Consider the following 24,633-nt stretch of genomic DNA (forward strand, 5'->3'; position numbering starts at 1 on the left):
AGGATCACGGGGTCATTTAGGCTGGAAAAGACCTTTAAGATCATCAAGTCCAACGGTCACCACAGGGCTTCGAAGCCCACCACTAAACCATATCACTAAAGGCCTCATCTACACGGTTTTGAACACCAGGGACAGTGGCTCCCTGGGCAGCCTCTTCCAATGCCTGATCACCCTCTCTGTGAAGAAATCTTTCCTAATATCCAATCTAGACTTCCTGTGGGGCAGCTTGAGGCCGTTGGCTCTTGTCCTGTCTCTTGTTATTTGGGAGGAGAGCCTGCCCCCCCCAGCACTCTATCCTCATTTCAGGTAGTCGTAGAGAGCAATAACATCCCCCAGGAGCCTTCTCGTCTCCAGACTAAACAACGCACATTCCCTCAGCCGTTCCTCGCAGGACTTGCGCTCCAGGCCCTTCACCAGCTCTGTTGCCCTTCTCTGGACCCGCTCCAGCATCTCAATGTCTCTTGTGAGGGCTGCAGAACTGAACTCAGGTTTCAAGGTGCAGCCTCACCAGCACCAAGTACAGGGGCATGATCACTGTCCTGGCCCTGCTGGCTATGCTGTTGCTGATAGAGGCCAGGATGCTGTTGGCCTTGTGTGCCTGGGCACAAGGTGGCCCTCCCTCCCATCCTTTGCCACAGAGGGACATTCCACAGAGGAACAGAAATGCCACCAGGTCACTGTTCCCTGGTGCTGCAGAGTCCTGAGTGCACTGACCGTGCCAGAGATCTCAGCTGCAGCCCTGCTCCTGGTGGGGCTGGTGTCCCAGTTGGAGCAGGGGACAGACACAGCAGCCCCCAGCTGCTCCCCAGGCACCCTAACAGGCTATTTAGCCCCAGGGCCGTGCACACCAGGTACAGAACACCCAGGCACAGAGCCCCAGGGCTCAGGTCAGTGGGAGCTGCAGTGCCCAGAGGGCACACGTACCCCTATCCAGCCTGTTGCTCCCAGCTGATGGCTTGCTGAGAGAGGCTGGGAGAGGCCATGATGCACCCTGAGCAGGGAGAGGGCATTGAGGGCAGAGGCAGATGGGTACCAATTTTGTGCCATGAACGAAGCCCGCCCTTGCTTCAGCCGCAGAGCACTATTCTGCCACATGGTACATACTCAGCAAGGAGGAGAGGAAGAGGGAGAAGACCTCCTCAGCCACAGCTAGCAGGATCATGCGTGAGGAGCCAATTAGCCCCTCCGCAGAGCACAGCCCGCTACTCCTATCCCTCCCCTCCCAGATCCACTGTCCCACCTCGTTCATGCTGATGGACATCCGATATGGATGCTGAGCCTCAGACTGCCCTCCCTGTTACCCAAAGAGATAGGCAACCGGTATGGGTCTCTTGAGCGTTCTTCCTCCATCTCTTACGCTGTTACCTGCATGCACTCCCACAGTCTCTCCCCACATAGTGCAGCCCACAAGCCTCCTGCCAGGCGGGTACTGGCCAGGCTCCCAGGGGTCCCCACAGAGGAGGAGAGCTGCCTTCTGAAGTGCCGCAAGGAAACCATGCAACCAGATTCACGTAGCAAGTGTTTCTTCAGCGGGTTTGCCCCTATATGTAGGTGCATCTACTGAATATATACATGCCTTAGCAATAATATACTGGAAACTGTGCCACGCATGAATTGATGGTGCTGAACTAATGCATACAAAAGTATGGAGGGGTCCATGTACCCTCTAAGTACAACGTTTCTCCTGTCTGGTCACAGGAGGGTCCAGTTCTGGGTCATGGCAGGTAACCTGCTGGGGCTCTTGCAGGGCACATGGCTCTGGCACCTGCCCAGTTTGTTCATGGAGCTGCCAGATTCAGTCATGGACTGGTGCCAGAGTGCTGCGGGATGCTCAGGGCAGCAAAGTCCAGCCCCAGCGCTTCAGCTGAGCTGTGACCTCTGGGCCCAGAGCCGTGGAGGGACGGGGTGCCCACTGCTCCATGCACCCGGGCTCTTGCAGGCTTCGGCATCAGCGAAAGCTCTGCTATGTGCATTCCTCTCCTGGTAGGTGAAGACGCAGGAGAGGAGGACCGGTAGATTTCCCCTTGGAGGTGAAAGGTGCTAACATCCTGCTGCCAGCTGCTGTGCAGCACCTGCGGGGCATCCAAAATGCATTTCATGGGCAGTTGAGCAGCTCTGGAGTGCTGTGTTTTTGATGACCTGCTCATCAAACAGTTGGGAGTAGGTGAGAGGTCAGTAAGAGGATGTCGTCTTGGCTCGCCTTGTGCTGGGCAGGCAGCAAGGAGCTGGGGGTACTGTCAGGCTTCTCTCTGTGCAACCGGGGTCTGGCTGGCAGGGATGGAGCTTCCTGCCCCTCCATGTGACATGTCAAAAGCCCAAAATGTCCAGAGAGTTTTCGGTTTTGCCCTATAATTGCACAGCCTGCTGTGAGCCAGTGGCAATCCCTGCTCCTCCTGAAGCAGGTAGTGGCTGCTAGACAGTCCCTGCTCCAGCAGGCACATACCCACATGCATTCCTTTTCCAGGCCCCACAGATTGGCTGGGAGCTTCCACACAGAGAAAGTCCATCTGACGTTCCTCCCCTCCAACCAGGGGAGAGAAGCCATTCTGTCCTGGTCACTGTCACCAAGAACGCGCTGTGTCAATAAATAACCCTCATCATAGCCCACGTTGCTCCCAGGCTCAGCTCAACAAGTGAGCGGGAAGCCCGCGTCGTCCCACGCTGTGTCCTTCCTTGCTGCCCTTGGGGTTTTCCTCTGAGGCTTCACTGTACAATGAGAACAAGACCAGCTGCCCGGGTTTTATTGCTAAGTCCAAGTGAAGTGGCTTCAGTTTGCATATGGGGCTCCTCTGGGGACGGGGAGGGATGGGGACCGGGCTGGTGGGAAGCAAAGGGTCATTCTTCAGTGGCTGACTCTTGGAGGAGGCGATGGATGTCTTGGAAGGAGGGACGGTCTTTAGTGTCCCGTCTCCAGCAGCTCAGCATTAGCTTATAGACTGAGTCAGGGCAAAGTGCAGGCTGGGGAAGGTAGGTCTTCAAAACAAGAGGCAAAGATGACAAAGGGAGAGAGTTTACTGACATGGAAAGAGAAAAGCAAACTGCTCCTGGGGAGCCCAATTTCCCCATGGAATCAGGGCGAGAGGGCTGTGCTGCTGTGTGTTCAGGGGGAAGGGAACCCCCGGATGGCATAGTGGGTCCTGGGGACACCTGCTCATGTCTCCCAGCCTATAGGGGTCAGCAGGCTAGCAGTGCCTTGGGCTGTGTGAAATGCAGGGTTTGCCATGCGGGGCCCTGCCCAGAAGAGCTCTTGTCCCGTAATTCCCCCATAGCCAAGGTCAGTATCTGGTCACCTTGAAGTCTTTCACCAGGTCCCTGGTGTCCTAGATGCACTGCTACCTGCCTGTCCCATCCTGTCCCATTCCGTCCCAACCCATCCTGTCACATCCTGTCCTGTCTTGTCCCGTCCCATCCCATCCTGTCCCATCCCATCCCATCCTGTCCCATCCCATCCCCTCCTGTCCCTACCTGCCTGCCCTGGTCCCGGAAGAACTCGCCGGTGTTCTCAATGACCTGCTCATCGGAGAACTGGGAGTAGGGCTGCTCCCGGCAGAGTGTGAAGGTCTCCCACAGCGTCACACCGAACGCCCACACATCACTGGCCGTTGTGAACTTGCCCTGCCAGAGGGAGCAGAGCAGGGTTAGGCATGGGCATTATCCCATCCTGCTCCATAGGCCAGACAGGCACAGGTTTTGAAACCTCTTTCTGCATGCTTCAGCTTCCAGATCTGTGCCCAGAGTGGTCCAGCTTGGTCCCACAGACCTGCTCTCTGCCTGGAGCCAGAGCCTGGAGAGATCTGGGTCTGGCTTGCAGCAACTGCTCTAAGAGCTGAGGCTTGGTAAGGACCCAGTTCCCTTCAAAGATGAAAAGTAACCCGGCTCCCTCTTCCAGGTCTGACCATGGCTGGTAGAAAATGTCAAGCATCCTGTTCAAAAGCTGGGCACCAGGACACCCAAGATCAGTGTAGTCCCCCCATCCTGCCTCGAAAAAGCTGCTACCACTCCTGCTTTCTGCATGCTTCACCCCAAAGCTGGGCTTCAGGAAGGAGAGAATTCCCCGTCCATTCTGCACCTGCTGGCCTGAGGAAGAAGCTGAGATTAGCCACAGTGTCCATCAGAGGAGCTGAGTCCCCACGTACCAGCAGGATGCTCTCCCAGGACATCCACCGGATAGGGAGCACTGCCCGCCCCTGGATGCGGTAGTAGTCCCCACTGTAGAGATTCCTGCTCATGCCGAAGTCAGCTATCTTGATGGTGTACCGCTTCCCCACCAGGCAGTTGCGAGTGGCCAAGTCTCGGTGCACGAAGTTCAGGGAGGAGAGGTACTTCATGCCTGAGGCGATCTGGGTGGCCATGAACCGCAGGTCACTGTAGGTGGCAGCAGGGGACAAGGGAGGACTGAGGTGGTAGGCAGGATGGCAAGTGGGGTGCCCCACGGGGTGCCTGGAGCAGCCAGCTCTGTCCCCGAAAAGCCTGTCCCAGGCGGCACTACCTGACAGTTGGCACTTGGCTGGCAGGGGGGCTGCCTGCTTGCTGTCGGGACAGGAACTGGTTGAGGTCTCCATTCTCCATGTACTCGGTGATCATGCAGAGCGGGTCGTCCGTGATGCACACTGCCAGCAGCCGGATGATGTTGGGGTCCTTCAGCCGTGACATGATCTTGATTTCCTTCAGAAAATCATTCCTTTCCGGAACAGAAACCACACGGATCGGATAGACAGACCCAGAGAGGCACGGAGGTGTGCATGGACCAGCCGAGCACGCTACCCACCCGCCCAAGCCTCGTGGGGAACCCTGCGGGTCCCCTCCCCTGGGACTGGGGCCATAAGGGGGAGCCCTGGACTGATCCACACATGGCTGTGCGATGGGTAGATTGGGCACTGGGGAGCTGGTTAGGACCAGCAAGGACCAAGAGTCCTGAACTGTAGCAGCAAAGCATCCCCAGAGAGCTCAGATATGTAGCCCTCACAGTTGCACTGACCTCCTGCCCACTGAAGGCAGGGGATGCTTTCCAGGTGTCCTGGCTTTCCTGGAGGGCTCTAAGTGGGGGGGAATACTGGGGTGTGTGCACCCCCCAGCCTCATACCTGGCGTTCTTGTTGGCATCTGCTCGCAGCATCTTCACAGCCACTAGCACAGGGCAGTTGGAGCTCACATCCAAGCCCTCCAGGGCAAAGTCCTTGCCTGTGAATTTGTCCATCCCCTCCACTTCACAGAGGTGCACCTGGAGGGGGACAAGGGGCAGCCATTACCTCTGCTGACTGACAGCCTCTTGCTGGCCTCCGCAAACTGGGAAGAGCCTTGCCTGAGCCCTGCTCAGGGCAGGTCCAGCACACACTCACCTCCCCAAACTGGCCTTCCCCCAGCTTCTCCTTGAAGGTCAGCAGCTTCCTGGGGAACTCCTCAACAGCCACATCCTTACCAGAGAGCAGGTCCATGGTGAGGGCCGGCACTGAGTAGGTGTTGCCGCCTGTCACACCCTGCAGGTTCACGATGTCGGCCTCGGCGTAGTGGGGGACACCCTCTGGGACACTGGCTTGAGATGGCTTCACAAGGCCACTGCAGCCTGCGGAGGTACAGCAGGGCCAGCCCTGCCATCGGTGTCCTGCCCTGCACCCTCTGTTCATGCTCCAGCCACTGGCTTCTCCATCCCGGTCCTCCCCAGAGCCCTTGCACTGCCCCAGCATGGCTGGGCTCCTGCAGACACCGCAGGATGCTCTGATCCTTCCCCATGACTGACTAATGCACCAAGCCAGCCCTAAGCACCAGCTGAACAGGGATCATTGCCTGACCTCCAGGTCACTGAGAAAGAGAGGCCAGAGCACCCCAAGGATCGTGGTGGGGACACAGCACAGCCTGGGACTGATGTTTGCTCTCAGCCACAGGCTTTGTATGACATCTGAGAGAGGGATGTGCAGGACCTTGTGTGACCTCCCCCCTCACTTCTCTGTGCCAAAATATTTGGAGATTGGTCTAAAGCTGGGGCTGGGGAGCTGCTGGGGGGCAGGCTTGACTCAGGCTCTAAGCACGAGTGTCCCCCAGCTCTTACCTGTGTCCTCCTCCCCCGTTGTGAACTCAGGCAGCTTGCGGATCAGGCGGGAGGGCTCCTGGTAGTCAGGTCCCAGGGGGAAAATGCGGTCATAGGTGGAGCTGGACTCCTGCTCGCTGGAGGAGGAGGAGCGGTTGTGGTTGAACATGCTGGATTCGCTGGGCAGGGAGAGGCTGACGGTCATTTCGTCATCCAGCATCCTTCGTGATGCCTGTGAGAGGGGGTAAGGGAGGAGAGAGCTGGGACAGGGGTTCCCTCCAGCACTGGTGGGATGGGGTTTTCTGTGCTACATGGCACCATGGCCGTGCCCAGCCCCAAGCTCCCTTCTCTAGTGCCCTGTTCCAGGATTGCAGCACCAGTCTGGGAATGACTTTTGTCCTGATGTACCCCCTTCTATTGTCTGCCTCTATGGTGAAGAGTTTGGTTTCAGCACTTCTGTGGCTGCCCTCGGTTAGCCAGGGCTGCAGTGAGACTCCCATGGGCTCCACTTTCTTAGCCCAGCTTCAGGACAGAGGGATGGACAAGCATGCAGGTCCCAAAGTCCCCACTTTGCTAAGCTAAATCCCCTTGCCTGGGAGATGGGTGCAAACCGCAGCCTTCCCAAGGACAAGAAGGAAGCATCAGACCCCGCATGGAATCTGTTTTCCCTGTGCTGAGCTCCCAGCAGAACCTGCCCAGGATGAGCCCACCACCCCAGGCACCTCAACAGCCCCCCCTCCCCATGCTTGCCCACCTTCTCCAGCATCTTCTGCCAGAACTGCCTCCACAGTATGATGACAATGATGGCCACCAGGATGAAGATGATCGCCACCAGGCACCCAATCAGGATGCGCGTGTTGCTGTCGTCCACCTTGAGCGTGGGGTCTGGCAGGAGAAGGGGACAGCAAGAGTCAGTCATGCTGGGGTTTGGGGAGAGCCCCTGCCCCTTCAGCAGATGAGGCAGAGCCCCCCTGCCCTCCCTACCCAGCTCAGAGTGATGTGCTTTTCAATGCCCTACCATAAGTGGTGGGAGCCATGGGCACCTCAGGGGGGACCAATGAGTTGTTGTACATGGCTGCATCTGGCAAGGGAAAAGAGGGGAGTATCAGGGTGGGAGGCATGCATGGGTGCCCACAGCCCCACTCCCTCCATGAACATCCCCCCTGGAGGGGACAGTCCCCTGGGGCTCATGGTGGTGGGTACCCGACTGGAAGGTGATCTCGCTGAACATCATCCAGGCGTCAGCAAAGTAGTACTGGCACTTGATGGCGCTGGCCATGCGGTGGAGCAGAGGCACGGTGACAAAGCGCGCGCTGGGGTTCACGTCATCCAGCACCAGCACTGAGGAGACGGCACTGGGCTCCCACTCGAGGGCATCAGCGCGGAAGTAACACTGCACCTCCTTGAAAATCTTCACCCCTTTGGCAAACATGTTGTTGCAGTGGACCTGTGGGGCAGCCTGTCAGTGTGGCCATGGTGGGGGACAGGGACAGGGTGCAGGTGGGGGGCATGCGGACCTTCATGGCCGTGAAGTTCCTGATGCGGTCAAACTCAAAGGTGATCTCCACGTAGCCTCCAGCCGTGCTTTCATTGCGCCAACCAACATAGTCGTAGCCCGGCCAGACGTGGTACTCATGGGTCTGTGTGAAGTCGTCCAGCCCCGACACCCCATCTGTCAGCTGGCCCAGGCCCTCCGTCATGCTGGTGTGTGTGAGGGGGGAAAGGCAGCATGACTCTTGCCAACCCCACAAACCTGCCTCCACCCAGCATCCCCCCCGGCAGCTCCTCACAGCCCCTGGGAAACTCTGGAGGCAGTTTTGTTCTTTTTTATGTTCTCTCTGGAAAAGGCTGTGGGATGCTGAACATGCAGTGCAGTCAGTGTAAACCCAAGAGAAGGGATGGGGGCGCTTTCCTCGTCATGCTGAACCCATCATGATGTGCAGCCTCCCAGAGCTGGCCATGTCCCCTGCTCCAGGGAGACCCCAAGTATTTGCTCTGCTGAGGATCAGCACATCAGCCTGCCAACATGGGGAAGAAACACTCCCATTGACTCCTGCCCACTGCAGCACCCATGACATGCACAATCTCACTCAGGCCTCACCTGTACCCGAATGCCCCATCATACACCGAGTCGTTCAGGTAGATGACAGTGCCCCCAGGAAGGATGAGCTGCTGCCCAGCCGGTGCATTGTAGGACACCAACCCGTCTGCAGGGAGGGGAGGGTAAGTGGCTGCCCATACCAGACACCCAGTTGCTGGTGAGACCGGGCCAGCCCCTAGTGGGGTGGACAGCCCCCAGTGGGACGGACAGCCCCCCAGCTGGATTCTGGGGACATAGGTGCAGGACCGCACCACGCACCCAGCCAGACGCAGCCGTACACCTCCACACGCAGGCAGACATTCATGGAGTGGTCAGTGACGGGGATGAAGCGGATGAAGCGGGCGATAAGGGGTGGCTCCAAGTCCTTGAGGACGATGTCGTAGGGGTTGGAGTTTCCATCCAGCACCTGGGGCAGAGGAGCATGGTGGGGATGGGCAGGTGCAGACCCCACCTTCCACTCGGTGCAGCCCTGTCCTACTTCCTCACCTGCTTTCCATGCCGGTTCCTCCAGGAGATCCAGCGAGTGCCATCCCGGCTGTAGTTGATCTTATACATGGGAGCAAACTCATTGCCATGGCCCCCGGCGTGGCGCCCCTGGGTGCCCACCAGCGTGATGAAGTGCAGGGCACGCAGGTCAATCTGCAGGAACTCCTTCAGGTCATCAGGCTCCACTGGGACCTCGGGACACCAGGCTCCATCGCCATCCTCTGAGTCCAGCCTGCAAACCAAGAGCAGAGGAGCCATTCGCAGGTGGCCAAAGCCAGCCCCATGTCCCCCTTCTGCCCCTCCATGAAAGCCCAGAAGATCCTGCTGTGGCTGTCACAGGAGAGTCACATACTCACCGTCCATACTTGGCAGCTGTGGACTCAGACCACTGGCTGGATGCTGAGATGTCCTCATCGGGGATATGCCCACCTGACATTCCCAAGGGGTACCGGCACACAGCTGCAGTGAGACCATCGGGGTGATGAGCAGGCATCCCTCCTTGCCTCCCCGGCAGAGACAAGTGCTGAAATACGGCCTGGCACTGCCAGGGCTGGGCACATCCACAATGCCGCAGCACCACAGACCAGGCAGCTCAGGCACAGCCCTCTCCATGCCTCAGGCTTGCAGAGTGGGGACAAAGCACTATGGGATGGTTCTGGACAGTCAGGTACTGCCTAAGTAGATGGAACCAAGGGTCACAAGTGAATGCCAGCACAGCCTGAAGCAAAGCTGGGAGCAAGGGTAAGCAGTGCTCCAAGGTCTGCTTGGACACACGTGGTCCCTGTCCCCAGAGATCCCTTCAGCCTTGCTGGCAAGCATTCAGCTGCAGTGGAAGGAGAGCGTGTGGATTGGCACTGCTATCCCCACACTCGTACCCGGAGGGCTCATTCCAGAGGCCACTTGCCCCCAAAAAACAGTTGCAGCAACGTGTTCTTGGCTGTGCTTCCCCACTGCTCCCTCCACCTGCCAGGGGGATGACAAAGGCGGGCACTCACCCTCCCTGCTGGCCCCACGGCTCCCATCATCAGTCCTGCTCCCTGCCCAGCTGTGAGTGGAAAAGTACCCAGGGTGTTGAGTGGGCTGCATCCCCGAGCGGCAGCCAGTTCCCCCGGCACCGCATCCACACCGCTTCCCAGGAGTTATTTTCTCACTCCCGGCTGCCAGGAGCGCTGCTGAAAGGCCGGCTTGTTTGGCCGTGTTTACCATCTGGCCACTGGCTCCAGCCCGCAGTGCTGCCCCTGAACGCTGCCCCAAGCAAACACCCGCACCAAGGTGGCAGGGCCAGGCCAGGGTGCGGGCTTGGGGCTGCCCCTGCCACACCAGCAATGAGCCACAGTGTGCGGTGCCACCCGGCAGCCGGCTCCCATGCCCAGGTGCCTGTGCCACCACAACAGAGAGGGACCATCTCCTGCATCCAACAGAGGGATGGGCACACCTTCAGCATGAGCACAGTGGGGGCATCTTCTCTTGTCTCCGTCTCTCCCACCACTCCCACCACTCTTCTGAGGCTCTGCAGAGTGCAGCTCCATTTTCCCATTTAATTCTTGACAAACACCGAGCCAAGCCCAGCTCCTTTGCCCTGGGTATAAAACAACCCTGGCCAGGCAAACCCAACACTGCCAGCCCTGGATGGCTGCAGAAGAAACAGGATTGCTTCCCTAAGCTCCATGCAACCTCTGGGGAAGACCCAGCAAACTTCCCACGGATGGAAGAAGCCTTTGAAGGGACTTGTTACAGGGATACCCAGGGAAACCCTGACGCACTGAAGGAGCCTGGGCTGCGTGTCCACCCCTGCAATGCAGGACGGGGCTGAGCCCTTCCAAAACAACCATTTAAATACACTTCTCTTGCTGACGTCTGGAGCAGTGTTGTGGTTTCTTAGCAGAAGCCAGGCACCTCGTCAAGCTGCTTCACTGAAGCCAACCTTGGTTTGTTGGGAAACCACCAAAGAAAGCATGTCCCAGGCAGCAAACAATACCCCGGTGCCTTCCTTCTGCATGCTGCAGCCTCACAACTGAGCAGGCCTGATGAGCCCCTCATGGAGAAGGGCCCCGTGCAGAGCCCAGGGCTCCAGCGCAGGGCTTTGCCCACACCTCAATGTCCCTCCAGCCTGTCGGTGCCAGGGCAGACGCCTGCGGCACACAGAGGACGCTTTCCTGGTCACGGGTGGTGGCTGAGCTGCGTGCAGGGCAGCAGGGAGCCCGGGCAGGCACGGGCTCGGGGCCGTCACACGCTGCTCGCAGAGGTGGTGCAGATGTCGTGAGCCCAGGCTCAGACACCGTGGGGAGAGCACCGCGCAGGGAAGCAGACCCCTCGGCTCCTGCAGCCTGCTTCCCGTCTCACTTACCCGGGTTGACCTGGGCCCTCGCGGCCTGCAGGGCGCACAGCAGCAGCAGGGCTGGTCTGGGGCAGGCCGGCATGTCGGCAGTCCTGCAGAGACAGGGGAGGCCTCGTCACGCTGGGGCAGCCGAGCCGCGAGAAGTGCTGGTCCCGCTTGGGGTGGCCAGCCGAGGCTGGGAGGGCTTCCCCGGCATGGGTGTCCCACCGCAGCCTCGGAGGAGAGCAGAGCCCCAGCCCTCACACCTGTGGCAGTGGTCAAAGGGGTCCCAGTGTCCATCCCCTCCGCCACCAGCTCCCCAGGAGCCACGGCGCTGCACCCCTGGAGCCGGACACATGAACGCGCATGAACCTCCCAGGGCTCCGCTTGGGGCTGGCGCCGTCCGGCTCCATGGACGGGCAGAAAGGCTTCGGCTGGGCCGCCCGCTTTTGGGTGGCTTTGAAAGCAAGACGTTGCACAACCCCGTCATGAAACAAAATAATAGCACGTTGCAACACTCAGTTTTCCTGCCTTCTGGCTCAGCAGAGGTAATAGCAGATAATCACGGAGATTTACACCTTTTTGTTGTGACTGACCTCTACGGCAGAGCGGGTCTCGAGGACGTGCGTGACACAAAGTATGGGCATGGGAGCCAGCTTGCACCTGCTGCCTCTAGGGCAGTGTGGGATGGGGCTGTGGGGACCGGGGGGCCATAGGATCATAGAATAGTTAGGGTTGGAAAGGACCTAAAGATCAGCAAGTTCCAGCCCCCCTGCCATGGGCAGGGACAGCTCACACTAGAACATGACACTCAAGGCCCTGTTCATTCTGGCATCCCTTATTTGCCAAGGGGACATTTGTTCTCCTGGGATAGCCCTTAACACAAGTACTGGATGCAGGTTAGGCCTCATTTTATTAAAAAAGGATATTTTAATGTTGTTTGCATGCAGATTAACCTTTGCAGGAGCAATTTACTAACCTGGGGGTTAAAAGGACCATAGGACCTGGCCAAGTGGGTCCTGGCTGCATTTGAATGCTGGGATAAATCCCATCTGAGCCCCATCACACCAGGGATGGCTGGGCTGGCAGGTTCCCAAGTTGGCCCAACACCAGCGACTCTGCAAGTTCACGCCTGCTTGTGGGGACCTACAGCTTTGTCTCTACCGCCAAGGGAAAACCCAAACCCACCCTGAACCAGTCGCCACACGTCAAACGTCCCCATCCCGCGCAGCCCAGGTGGGAGGTGCTGGATATGGTCCTGCTTGCTGGCAAAGCTGGAGCTTGCCACTGCAGGAGCGAGGCAGGCTTGCTCTGACCATGTCAGCACCCAGGTGAGCGCAAAGCACTAGGAGCTGCCTCCCGCATCCTGCTGCTGGGTTCACCAGGGGCCTCTGCTAAACATCAGGAGGTACAAATGAACACCCCGACTTAAGGTGATTTTCGGTGATTTTTTCCCTATTTTTTTTTAAAGCACACATGCAGTTTGCTTCTTTTCTATTCCCAGCTGGGAAAGTTCAGTTAGTTGCAACTAACTCAGCTGCAACCAGGAATTTCAACTACATCGCTGAGAGGCGCACTCAAGGCTCCTGCGTTTGATGATGACCAGTTCCCCCAACATTAAAAATCTCAATTTCCTTCTGCATTCCAAAAAAAAAATAGCCAGGGATATTTTTTCCCACTATTCTTTCAGGCTGAGTAAACTCTTTCAGCATCAGGATACCAGATGCCATACTCTCCCGCAGGGAATGCATTTACATTTAGTCTAATACAGTGAAAACTTCCCTGCGCAGGCATTGTGGCTCCTCGGTGGAGCAGGGCTGGGGGACACCAGGGGGACGGTGACTCGGGCACTGAGGTTGGGGCCCAAGGATGCATGGTCAAACTGGCCAAGCAGCGCTGGCTGCCCAGCTGGAAATCCTTTCTGTTCCGCCGGCCCCGCGCAGGGGATGGCTTTGCAATGCTTTGTCTGAAAACGTGTGCTGAAAACTCGCAATCACTGGAAATTTTTAGCACAGAGAGTTTCTGGAGCTCCTCCCTGGCGTCGCACGGCCTTGGGAGCTTCCCTCAGCCACTACTTTTATTTCCGCACCCCCCCACACCTTCTTATTTTCCCTTTTCTTATTCTACTGAAATCACCAGGGAAAAAAATAGCAGGAAATAAACCGAAATCCATGTTTGTTTAGAGACAAATCACACCCGAGCCGTGGTCCCTCTCACTGCCATCCCATGCCGGATGGTGAAGTTCCCAGCTCGCTTCCCAAGTGGGCACTGCCATCCTCACCAGCACCGGAGGAGTACCATCCATCTGAAAGGGGCTGAATGGCAGCAGTCCATGCCCTGAACATCCCAGGTCCTGCATGTGGGTCTCCCAAGGCTCCTGTTGCAGAGTCCATATCCTTGCACAGGGCTGGGCTCTCCCCTCCTGCTGGGACGGCGGGCAAGTGGGGCACACCGAGGCCACGCTGGAGGGGATGTCCCTGAGAAGCAAGAGGCTCTCCCTGACCCTGGCTCATGACCCAAGGCATGCAGGGTTCTGGTAAGGGGGTTTGGGACCCCTACCCCAGCTGGCACTACAGCCCCCAGCATGCTGTGCTGGCGGCGCAGCCTCGGCAGGAGCACAGAGCAGCATGCCGGGATCCGTAGTCCTCTTCCACTCCAAAAATGCCATTTTAGACCTTCTCTGGGCTGGATGCAGCCCCATTTTCTGCAGCAGCAAGCACCTCCCCAGCCGCAGGCTGGCAGGCTCAGCCAGGGGCATCAGAGCTGTACAGGGTGCAAGAAGTGGCCGGCACATCCCTGTGGGTGCCCGCTGCCCTGTGGAGACCTGCCAGCAGCACAGCCATGGCCATGGGGACAAGGTCCTATGGGTCCTGCACCCAGCAAATGCTCCCCACCAGAGGAAACCTTGCATCCCTCCTCCCAGCTCTGTGCCACAGTGTCATCCCGCCACAGTGTGGGGCTGAGAGCATCGTTCCTCCACCGCGATTCAGGGATGGGAAGCTACAAGTGGGTCCCCCAGCACCAGGATTTGGGGCAGGATGCTCAGGAGCACCAGTCAGGTGTCCCTGTGTCTGCTCCCCAGTGTGACCTGGTGCCTGGCTGGGAGACCCTGGGGACAGCAGGGCCTCTCTGGCTGGAAGCACTGCCACCGGCTCTGCCAATAGACACACAGGCAGGAGCTGAGGACAGACACCAGGAAACGCTGGCTTGGCACGGGGCAAGGGGGAAAACGCTGGCAGTGGGGAGAAAACTGGACAGAAGGGGCTAACGTCACGTCCCCAGGTGGGGATGCTGCCCTGCTGCTGCCCCAGCCCCTTCCCAGGCAGACGCATACCCCAGCCCCTCTGCCCAGGCTCTGCCACGGCTGATGGCCAACCCTGTGTCCCCCCAAAATCCCAAGCGTGGGGCAGCAAACGCCCCCCAGGCACCTCAGAGGGACTCACCGGAGCGGTGGCGGGTGGGCTCCTCGCCCCTCACCCTGGCAGGGGGAGCCAGGCGAGGAGCAAACTTCCCCGGGCTGATGCAAGATGCCTCTGGGAGCGCGCTTGCATTCTGCGGATTCCTGGGAGCCGGCCAGAAATCCCACAATCCTACATCTTGCACATTTGGTTTCAATTAGGGAGCGGAGAGGGGGAGCCAGTCACCAATCCAGGCTGGCTTTTCGGCAGAGGTTATTTTCCTCAGCCCGAGGGAATGTGTGCAAAGCTATAATTTACAGCAAAACCCATTCATAGCGCCAGAGAAAAAATAAAAACTCCCCATGGCCGGTGAGGGAACTTAAAGCGAAAGGCAGTGTTTTGCTTTCTGGCGCTCACGGGATGGCACACACGTCCGGGACCATCCTCTTGCACCACAGGGTGCAAGGGCCAGGCAGGACACCCCCAAAATGCCAGTGATGGGGTACTCCATAAGGCCCCATTGCTGGCCTGGAGGGTCTTGCATGGGCTGTCCCACTCAGGGCCCTGGTGGGAAGGAAGCCGGGGTTCCTGCATGGGCACATGTGGCGAGGCCACTGTCCAGAGTGCCGGCCGGCCCTGGCACGTGGCGCGGAAGCAGCACTCTGGCAACGCGGTCTGCACGCTGAGCTCGTGGTTTTACATCACTTCCAGGCACTAGCTTGGCAGCGTGGCCACGGACTATGCAACGCGGCAGGGAGAAAACAATCATCGTAATAGCTCACGTTGATTTTTGTGCAATAGCTAAATGCAATTAAAAACAAATTAAAAAGGCAATTATTTTTCTTTCACATTAGTGTTTTGGCTGTATTTTATGCCAGCACCCACACTGCTGTGGGAGGAAAGCTGCACTCCAGCAGCAGGCCAGTGGCTCCCAAGTGAGTGCTCTTGTGAGCAGGGCACCCCACAGCCCCAGGGCTGTAGCCTTGCTGCTAAAACAACCTCCTTGCCAGTCTCCTGGCGTGCCTGCTCTCCAGGCAATAAAACAAGGCAATGGTGCCCTTGCTGCTGCCAGCAGAGAGCAGCTGCGATGCCAGCCCAGTCATGGGTGCGACAAGAGGCACGGCAACAGAGCACAGCAGGCAAGGCAGAGCACCTCTGGCCTGGCAGGGAGGGCAGGCAGGAGCAGGTTAGTGCAGTGCCTGCTGCAGGGCTCTGCACCAAGCCCTTGCTGCCCTACGTGCACACTGGCACGAACACTGGCCAGCTCTCCTCCACCCCTGCTACCTTGAATTAGCACTCCGATAACTTGGCAGCACCCAGCATCGCATTGCTCTATCCCAGGACATCCTAATGCGAAGGTGCTGGTGTGCAAACAGAGCCAAAAAGCCAAAGGAGTGGTGATCCCCCTGGTTCGCCATGCAGCCCTTTGCTCCTGCTCAGCATTCCCCCAACATGGGCCACGCTGTGCTCCCGTTGCTGCTTGCTCCGTGCCAAGAAGGAGCAGCTCCCCAAGAAGCAGAGATGTCCCTTCCTCACAGCAGCTGCTCCCAGGGCCTGTCAGAGCCGCTGGGCAGGGGGAGGTGGTGCAGACCACAAGACCACCCGCAGCAGCACTCTGCTCCAGCTCCTCACTCTGGCCCCCATCCCGGGCTGTCTCCTCTGGGACCCACAGCTGCCAGCCTGCCTTGGCCACACACAGCCCAGCTGGCCCATGGTGAGCCACCAGCAGCCACCTGCGCTGGCCAGGACCCCCCACATGGCCCCCCACTTCCCAGGCACGCACTGTGTGCAGAGCAGAGTGCTCAGCTGAGCCTGGGGTGCCCAACAGTGGCACCCAGCGACTTAGCAACTTCTCCAGCAGGGAGCAGTTTGAGCCCCAGTTCCAGCCCTGCAAGGGTAAATTCCTCCCCAAGCAGCCACGGGGCAGTGGGTGGCTGCACACCCCCACAGCAGAGGCTATGGTAGGTCTTGAACAGGAGAGGATCTGGCCAAGCACCATCTTCTCGCCCAGACAGGAGGTGAGGCAGTAAGAGCTGCTCTGCCTGAGGGCATCAGGACACCATGCTCTAGGGCAGGAGCTGACGAGCACGCCCCAGGCAAGCAGAGGGCAGGTGGTGTGCTGCTGGAGGACACCAGGCTGGGCTGGTTGCACCCTGAGCACTCCAGTGGCGCAGCACATGTGCCTGTTCATACCTGCTTGAGGCTTGCCACTGTTTGCAGAAATTCAAGAGGAAAGTGAAGCTCTGCTTCCTCCAGAGACACCTCAAAAAGCACTGCAGGCCCGAGGACCTGCCTGCAGCAACCCCTGCTGTGCTGGGCAGAGCAGGGCACTTGGCATGACACAGTCAGACCTCTACTCTACAAGAAGATCCTCTCTGAAAAGTCACTGTCATTAAAACACCACCAGATGACAGACAGGAGGGACTCAAGACTTTAATCAGGTGCTTCCAGTTATGCAACGTACAAAGGATGACCAAAAGGGAGGACCTGGGCAATGACAAGGACCCTATTAAAAAAAATAATCATGTAGATTTGAGAAAAATAAAAATTCAAGATTAACCCAGCCCCGTACCATAAAAATCCTCTGCATGTACAATGAATATTACTATATACATGTTTAAAAATAAATGCCCACAGCCTGGAGTGCAAAGAGCAAGGCCATAGCTGTGCTTTGTGGCAGGGGAATCCATAAAGTGTTTGTTTTTTAAATTAACATATAAATAGAAGCATACAACATGCCAAGAACCAAGTGGGTTACATCCTTCTCTGCACAGGGTCAGAGCAAGCAGGACCAGCCCCTACCAGTTACAGCTATAAACCTTCATGTGTCCGAATTCCCAGCCCACTAGGAGGGATGGGCAGCCTGGCTTGAGCACCGTGTTGCAGCTACATCCCATTCTTCACGAGCTCGTGGATGCCATCCTCGTCAATAATTAAAGGTGCACAGAACTCTCGGCCCTTCACGTACTTTTCCAGACCCTAAGGGAGGACAAAGCAGCTTGTCGGGAATACACCACATTTCACTTGCTCTGTGGACCTGCTGAGCTGCTCCACAGGTGGCTCTGGCCCCCTCCCATACTAGCAGCTTGGGGGATTCTGCCTTGAAAATCTCCACTGTGAATTCAAGTCATGCTTTTGTGGCTTACCCGCTTCCCCAGAGTGCCCTGCCAGCCTCCCCACCCCTGGTTAATCTGCAAGGGTGCCCAAGCTCTGAGGAGCCAGAACTCACCTCTCCTCCATAGGAGATGAGGGGAGAAATTTCACACTGGATTGGCAGGTCATTTGCATCCTTCAAGCTGCAGAGAAAAGTACTGTCAGGAGGGTTAACTACATCCTGCCAGGGGAGCAGACGGGGCCCAGAGGTCTTGCAGGTGCCGGCACAGGGGTCAGCGCTGTCTGCGGCACCAGTGGCTGCTGGCCCACACAGACCTCACCAGTGCAGAGCTACCCAGGGTTAGTCAAGCCTCGAGTGCTCTCCGTGGAGCTGCAAGCTAAAGCTTAGATATCAGCAACGGCTGAAAGGAAAGAGAGCTTTAGATGCAGCTTTACTGAGGGTTTACATGCCTTCACATGTGTGCAACTACAGCAGCGCCTACACCCCTGGCCTGGATCCCAGCCCTGCTGTATTTGATAACGCATGCAAGCTAGTCACCCCTTTCTCATTCCTCCTCTTGCATCCTTGGGTGATGAGATGCACTTGCAGCACCTTTCTGTTCGCTTGGTCACAACAGGTCTTTTTTTGAAAAACACTTCTTGTTTAAAGCACAACCTGAAGACACAGGGTAAGGCTTGCTCAGAAACACTCCCTGTGGCACCAACTTCTCCTTCTGCTTTTGTCTCTTAGATCAACTGTTCAGCTCCTCTGTTCTGCACAGGACCCTGAGCAGGTGAGGATGATGACAGACCCACACCAGCCCTGCCTGCGCCACAGCCTAGCCCAAAACAACCACAGCAGCACTGCTGGGTAGGGGTCTACGTGGTGTCCCTGACCCTGCTCCTGCTGCCACAAGCATCTGTAGATCTGCAGATGCACAGGCATCCCCAGATGCTCCCTGGATCCCAACCACTGTTTAAGCCTGGCCAGGGGGAGCAAACAAAGAATGCCAGGGTACCATTTTGCACCTGCTCACCACCACAGCCAGAGAGGACACAGGACATCATCTATGACAACTCTTCCTTGCCCAGGACAAAGCTTGTCCCTCCTGCCACATGCTCACTCAGTTGCTTCCTGTCCCAGCTGTGAGTAAATAAAATTCACCCACCCTAACCCAGCCCCTGCACTTGTGCTTGCCTTGGAGTCAGATTCCTCTCAAGATAAAAAAAAATAAAAAATAATGCCATTAACTGGAAATGAAGGAGAAATGTAGGATAAAGTGCAGCCTTTATCCTACATTGTAACTAGTGGGATAGCCTAGTTATAAGAATGAAAGCACTTGGAGTCTTGAATTAAAAATAGAGACCTTAGGTGTATCCCACCAGAAAGCGCTAGAAGATACAACTTCTCCTGAAGGGGAAGAAAAAGCAGCAAGCTTGCTTAGTCTGGAAGTCATTTACTTAACAGCTTGAAGCCCCAGCCCCACAGACGTGCCCTGTGGCACAGAAGAACACACTGCTATTAGAGAAGTTGCTTTAACACTTCCGTCAACTTCCGTTTACTTCTATAAACTTCCAAGAGTCAGGGAACTTTCAGGAGTCAGTGTCTGGATCTTCAAAACTCAAGAGCTGCAGCCACGCAGAGCGCAGCTGGCTGCCTATGCTGAGGTCTGCACATGCTACGTCAAAGCTTGCCTGACGTTTACTTGGTGTTCTTAATTCCATGTCAATCTGGTGGGCGCCAGGAGACAACAGCCGCCTCCAGCTACAGGACTGGCCGGGATGAGTCCAGGCTGTGCTGCATCACGGCATGACAAACAGGGAGTGTCATGGAAGGGACATGCCAGCGTGTTTCCCTGCAGCATCCCTCCTGCGGAGTGACCTCTGGGGGATGCACAAGGACAGCAGCAGACTGCCTGCGGCCCTGCATCTGTACCAATGGCACAACCTCCTTCCAGTTATCCCCACCTGCTGCCCCTCTGGAAAGGAGCCCAGGAGGGAGCACACACTGCCTGCTTACCGCCCGCCACCATGAGATACAGCATCCACAGAGTCCTACAGTGAGACATGCTCCTCTCCCAGCATGCAGCCCAAGCACCCTGCCCCATTAGTCACTATGGGCACCTGCTCACCAGCACACACCCATCGCAGCAACCACAGCCTGGCACACTGCTTCGCCTACAGCCTGTTAGTACCTAAGCACAGCCCCGCCACCATGCAAGCTGCACGGTATAGTTACTTGTCATTGACATCTGCTGGGGTGGCATCTGACCTTCCGTTTGTGACACTACGTGGGAATAAACATGGGTTAGCAAAGGTGGGAAACCACAGAGCAGATAGGGTTTGCTGTTCTCCAAACAGGGGGTGTGGGGGGCATCTTGGTCAAGGGATGCTGTGACCCCAGACTGCCTGCTGCATGGATCTGCTGGTGTGGTTGGGCTTTAGGAAGCCACCTTGTCCCTGCATGGGCAACCTTGGCTGTGCAACAGAGACCAGCAGGATGTGGTTCACAGACACTGAATCAAGAAGGAAAGCTCCTGCTGAACAAGCAAGTGCCCCTCTGGTGGCCACCACCTGGCCCACCCACAAGAAGGGACCCACAGCTGGTTGCTCCAGCAATGCTGGTTTCAGAAGCACTGAAATGGAGAAGGGCTGCAGACTGTCCAGTGCTTGATACCCAACCCAAAAAGGATGCAGGAGTGCTGGGAGCAGCAACTCACCGAGGGATGGCGGGGATGCGAGTGCCGTTTTCATCCACGAAGTGTCCCCCTGCATTGAGAACCCAGCAGTGGTGCAGGGACATCAAGGCATGTCGGGCTGTTGTGGGGTTGTCCTTGCCATTCTGGCTGTCTGCATTCTTCAGGGGAGAAAACTCATCCTCACGCAGCACCTCATACACTACAAACTTCCTGGTGGAGGAACAGGGGTAGGAGGGTCAGGTTTGGGAACTGTTCTTTCCTGTCACTTTGGCTTCTTCCCTGCCAGGGTGGCTGAGCTGGGGCCACAGTAGCTGAACCAAGGCCATGGCCCCCACCACCCACTGGCTGTCCTCACAGCCACCAAACACAGAGGGGAAGACCTGGGCTGCAGGGTCAGTAGATGCTCCTGTGGCCCAGGCGCAAGGTGCTGCCAACCTAGGGTCACACAGCTCCTGTCCCTCCTCCTGCTCATGTCAGGGCACAATGGTCCACTGCCACTGAACAGCAGAGCTGACATCCTATCCTGATCCTAGGTAACTGCCAATGAGCGCAGCCCTGGGTGCAATCCCTCCCACCAGAGACTCTCAGAGCTGCCCAAGGGAGAGCCAGCAGCCTGCTTCCAGCAGAGAAAAAATGGCATACTTGGAAAACTGGAAGATGTCGAAGACAAACTTTTCCATCTTTATCCCATTGGGCTTCTCAGGTTGGATCAGCTGCCCTGTAGTGATGTCCACATGTGGAATCTTCTTCTCAGCTACATGGTGCTGCAGCTGTGGCTCATAAGTGCTGTAATGGGCCAAGAAAGAGATGTCACTCACCTGAGCAAGGCAAGTCTCCAGCTCCCCAGCTCAGACACTGCTGCAGCAGGACAGCTGCTCTTCCCTGACCCCCAGCCCCAAGACATGGGCTGTTCAGCCCCACAGCAGCCAGGAGAGGACAGCCCCACGTGCCCTGGCACCAGCAGCCAGTGATGGCTGGGGGAAACCTCATCTCAAGGAAAGGACTGTGCAGAGAGGCAGGGGTCAGGCCATGCAGGACCAGCCTGTGAGGGCATCATCCCAGCGCACATGCAAGCAGGAGTTCAACCAGCAGAAAGCAAGGCATAGGTAGCTAGGTGGTCAGCTCTGCTCAGCACCAGCGTCCTCCTCCAGCACCCCAGCAGGCCCTTACTTGACTACGTCTTTCAGGAAGGCAGTGGTGAAGTAGTGATTGGCGATGTTGCCCGCATTGAAGAGCAGCCGCCCATCCGGGCCCCGTTTCTGGGCAGTGGCCAAGGAGATCTCGCTGTACTCCACCACCTGGTAGACACCATCCACTCGGCACACCACGCCAACCGGTTCCGTGGGGTTGGTCTTCTCCACCACCTGCCCAAGGAAGCACTGTCAGAGGAAGACCTCCCAGAGGCCTGCACTTCAAATATACTGCCTTACATCTAGCATCCCCCATGGAGGTGTTTTTTTGTGCAGGACAGCATGGGTAATGCAGGGATAGGCACAGTGGAGCTCCCCCTCCCTGGAGAAAGGTGAGATGGCAGGGATGGGTGATAGGGTGTGAGGGTGCAGGCAGGATCTGGCACCAAGCCCTTATGGGGCTGGCAGAGGGCATGGATAATTTTAGCACCCAGCCCACATGTGAAGAGCCAGCTTGCTGTGCATAAGCAGGAGGCTGCTGGCTCAGCAGAGCCACCCCCCTACACCTGACCTCCCTGCTCTTCTTGCACACCTCCCTTTGGGCAGTGGGACCCTCCCAGCAAATCCCTACCTGTCACTGCTGCCACAGCAGGGCAGCATGCAGGGACACCAACTTCCTCCTTTCTGCATGCTAGGGTTATTTCCTCCTTCTCTTACATAGGTCAGAAGGAGGAACTGCTTTCCCTTTCTTAGTTTGCTCTCTGAAAGACTAAAGGCCAGCAAGCCCTCTTACCTGTTTGGCAGAGCTAAGCCTAATGCAAATACAATCACATAGCCCCTTTGTCTGCTAATACAGCCTTTAAATAAAGCTTTGGGTGGGCAACCTCTCACCCAGGAGACCCAGGGCTGGGCTCAGCAGTCAACTGCTGGTGCACAGGACGTCACATCCCAGGACAGCTGGCAGCCTGTGGCAGGGATCCCGGATGCCCATGCTCCCTGTAGCCTCCCAAACAGCTGCCCAGTATCCGGGTAGGGACTGATTCACAGGGCTCCGCAGCAGCTCTTGTCCCCAGGGACTAAGGGACGAGTGAGCCTTGGGGCTGTCAGTGCTACATCCCCATTCAAGACAGGAGGGAAGCAGCACCAAGCAGAGGTGAGTGACACCCCACACTCCCTGGGGTGCCAGACCCAATGGGCAGGTGGGACTCTGGCAGCACGTGCTACACCACCAGCAATCTCCTGGTACTCAGCTATCCCTCCTGGCTGCAGCAAGCCAGGGGAGGAAGGGTGAGGAGTCAGGGAAGTCAGGCAAAGATCAGGACAGAGTACACCCTGCTCCAGGGAAGCACATCCTGCCTGCCCCAAAAACATACCTTGGCCCCACAGTCTGCTCCCTTCTCCAAGCAGAACCCGATGAACCTGGGGTCAGCCACCTTCACCAGGATGTTATCCACGCAGTAGACATGGACACTCTGCACGCCTCTCCGCTCCATGTCCTCCACAATGCCATGTGCTCCCAGGGCCCGGTACAGGCCCCCGTTGCCATCTGCAGAGGGAACAAACTGCTGGGGGCTGCAGCAACGCCCGGCTGTCTCATCCGCCAGCCACACTCATCCTCTTTTCCCCACGGAGCCAGCATGGAGGGTCACCAGCCCGGCCGTACCCCACCCTGGTCCTTCCCGCCAAGACAGACACCTCCCAGTCTGCGTCACCCCCAGGCCACGTCATGCTGCGAGACTGCCCCGTGCAGGCTCCAGCTCCAAAAGCTTGTCCTCAGCAGTGTCTCACCCCCCTGCACCTCTCCTGCCAGCTCCTGCTCACCAACCTGGCGCCATAGCAATCTTGCCCTTCTCCTCCAGCAGGATTTTCCCATCAAAACCCAGAGCAGGCAGCATGCCCTGCTGGAAGAAAATGACGTTTTCCTTCTTCAAGCCAAAATAGTGATGCTTCACAAAGAATTCCTTGGTCGACTCCATAGTCCGGCCACTTGTCATGATGTACCTGTTGCAGTGCAGAAAAGACCTGATGAGCAGGGAGGAGAGACATGGTCTCATACTCCTCAACCCAAATGTGGGGAACTGCTTCAGTCTGTAACACTCACGACAGTCTTCTCTCAACAAACATTTAGAGGGATCTGACCTGTGGTGATCCTGCCTTTTTGGCAAGCAAATGAAGGGCTTCACCCCTCCTTGCAACATACATCTCCAAAATGCTACTTGTGCAGAAGGGGACACCCAGCTACAGCTGCCAGATGCAGCCACAACATCAACCTACTGCTCATACACCACTGCAGCCCCTCACTTCCCAGAGCCCTGACTCAGATGGCTGCTGTCCCATGAGGTAACACAACAGATGTTCCCAAGGGCTGTTGGGATGAGCCTATCATGTGGCACCAGTGGGACACACTGGTGGGACCAGGGAGACACCCCCCCAGTGTGGGGCTTACCAATACCATCTGCTGGTCCTGGACCCGCTGACTGCGCAGGCCATACCCATGGCAACAGCACAGCATCAGGAGGGTCTGTGCCAACCCATGGGCACTTGGGCTGTCCTAGGGGTCTGCGCCAACCCACGGGTTCAGGAGACTCTGCCATGCTGAGGCCAATGGGGCCCATGCCAACCCATAAGCACTCATCCCACCGATGCTAGCAGGACACTGCTAACACCACCCCGCACTTCATCCCACCAAGGCCGCCCCAGGGGTGCCGACCACCGAGAGCAGGGTGCTCACCAGGGGATGTTGCAGGGGGTGCCATGCTGCTCCTCCGCCAGCTGCTGCAGCCGCCGCAGGCGCTGGGCCTGAAGGTGGAAGAGGGTCTTGCGGGAGGGCAGCCCCACATCGCACATGCCCTTGGGGTAGGGGACGCCGAGGCGGGTGCCCTGCCCGCCGGCCAGCAGCAACGCGGCTACGCGGCTCCCCGCGATCTCCGCCAGCCCTGCGCCCGGGAAGGAGAGCACACACGCGTGGGGCCCGCCGCGCCGGCAGCGGCACCGCGCCGGGCCGGGCCGGGCCCCGCCGCCCCCCGCACCTACCGCGGCTCTCCCAGCCCGGCAGCAGCTCGCGGTCGCGGGAGGCACTGCCCAGCACGTCCCGCGGCACCGGCTGCATCCGCGCGTCCAGCCCGGCCGCCGTCGCCTCCGCTGCACCGCCCCCGTCCCCGCGGGCGCGGCGGAAGAAGCGGTTGATCTCGGCCACGTCCATGTCGCGCAGCTCCGCCGCCAGCGCCCGGCGGGCCTCGGCGCTCAGCTCGGGCCAGAAGCGCAGCACGTGTCCCTGCCCGCCCTCCGCCAGCCGCTGCCGCAGCGCCTCCATCCCGCCCGCCCCACGGAGCCACCGCGCCCCCCGGCCACCCCTTTATAGCCCCCCGCCACCGCGGGGCCGCCA

General features: G+C 58.0%; 2 protein-coding genes across 6 annotated transcripts; both read right to left on the reverse strand.

Annotated features, from left to right (window-relative positions):
- Positions 1–1,506: 1,506 nt before the first annotated feature.
- Positions 1,507–14,598, reverse strand: DDR2 (discoidin domain receptor tyrosine kinase 2). The gene is given in 18 exon segments (XM_065673882.1): positions 1,507–2,973; positions 3,466–3,615; positions 4,137–4,365; positions 4,490–4,681; positions 5,084–5,220; positions 5,339–5,562; positions 6,046–6,256; positions 6,779–6,909; positions 7,043–7,105; positions 7,228–7,471; positions 7,542–7,725; positions 8,126–8,231; positions 8,384–8,531; positions 8,612–8,843; positions 8,968–9,070; positions 10,959–11,041; positions 12,037–12,044; positions 14,372–14,598. Coding segments are annotated over 18 exon segments (2,691 nt in total). The 5' UTR covers positions 14,480–14,598; the 3' UTR covers positions 1,507–2,835.
- A 2,136-nt stretch (positions 14,599–16,734) lies between these two features.
- UAP1 (UDP-N-acetylglucosamine pyrophosphorylase 1) lies at positions 16,735–24,564 on the reverse strand. Of its 5 annotated transcripts, none has more exons than XM_065673885.1 (10): positions 24,282–24,564; positions 23,980–24,184; positions 23,074–23,249; positions 22,622–22,794; positions 21,289–21,482; positions 20,761–20,904; positions 20,140–20,328; positions 19,659–19,706; positions 17,556–17,622; positions 16,735–16,832 (listed from the first exon to the last, which is right to left on the reverse strand). In XM_065673885.1, the coding sequence occupies exons 1-10, from the start codon at positions 24,559–24,561 to the stop codon at positions 16,764–16,766; spliced, it is 1,545 nt and encodes a 514-aa protein (XP_065529957.1). In that variant the 5' UTR covers positions 24,562–24,564; the 3' UTR covers positions 16,735–16,763. The 5 variants fall into 5 exon arrangements, with proteins under 5 accessions (XP_065529957.1, XP_065529956.1, XP_065529959.1 ...); XM_065673884.1 differs by having other exon boundaries at positions 16,735–17,305; XM_065673887.1 differs by lacking the exon at positions 19,659–19,706.
- Positions 24,565–24,633: the final 69 nt, after the last annotated feature.

The sequence above is a fragment of the Lathamus discolor genome, chromosome 3 (genome assembly GCF_037157495.1).
Source record: "Lathamus discolor isolate bLatDis1 chromosome 3, bLatDis1.hap1, whole genome shotgun sequence".
Taxonomy (NCBI): Eukaryota; Metazoa; Chordata; class Aves; order Psittaciformes; family Psittacidae; genus Lathamus; species Lathamus discolor.

Bases quoted from the DNA above. Each gene is read 5' to 3' on its own strand.
- UAP1 (XM_065673883.1), bottom strand. From the start codon at position 24,561: ATGGAGGCGCTGCGGCAGCGGCTGGCGGAGGGCGGGCAGGGACACGTG. The intron at 23,250-23,979 runs GTGAGCACCCTG...GCACTGCAACAG, and splicing joins ACCCCCTGCAACATCCCCTG to GTACATCATGACAAGTGGCC. The intron at 21,483-22,621 runs GTATGTTTTTGG...TTCCTTGGGCAG, and splicing joins GAGCAGACTGTGGGGCCAAG to GTGGTGGAGAAGACCAACCC.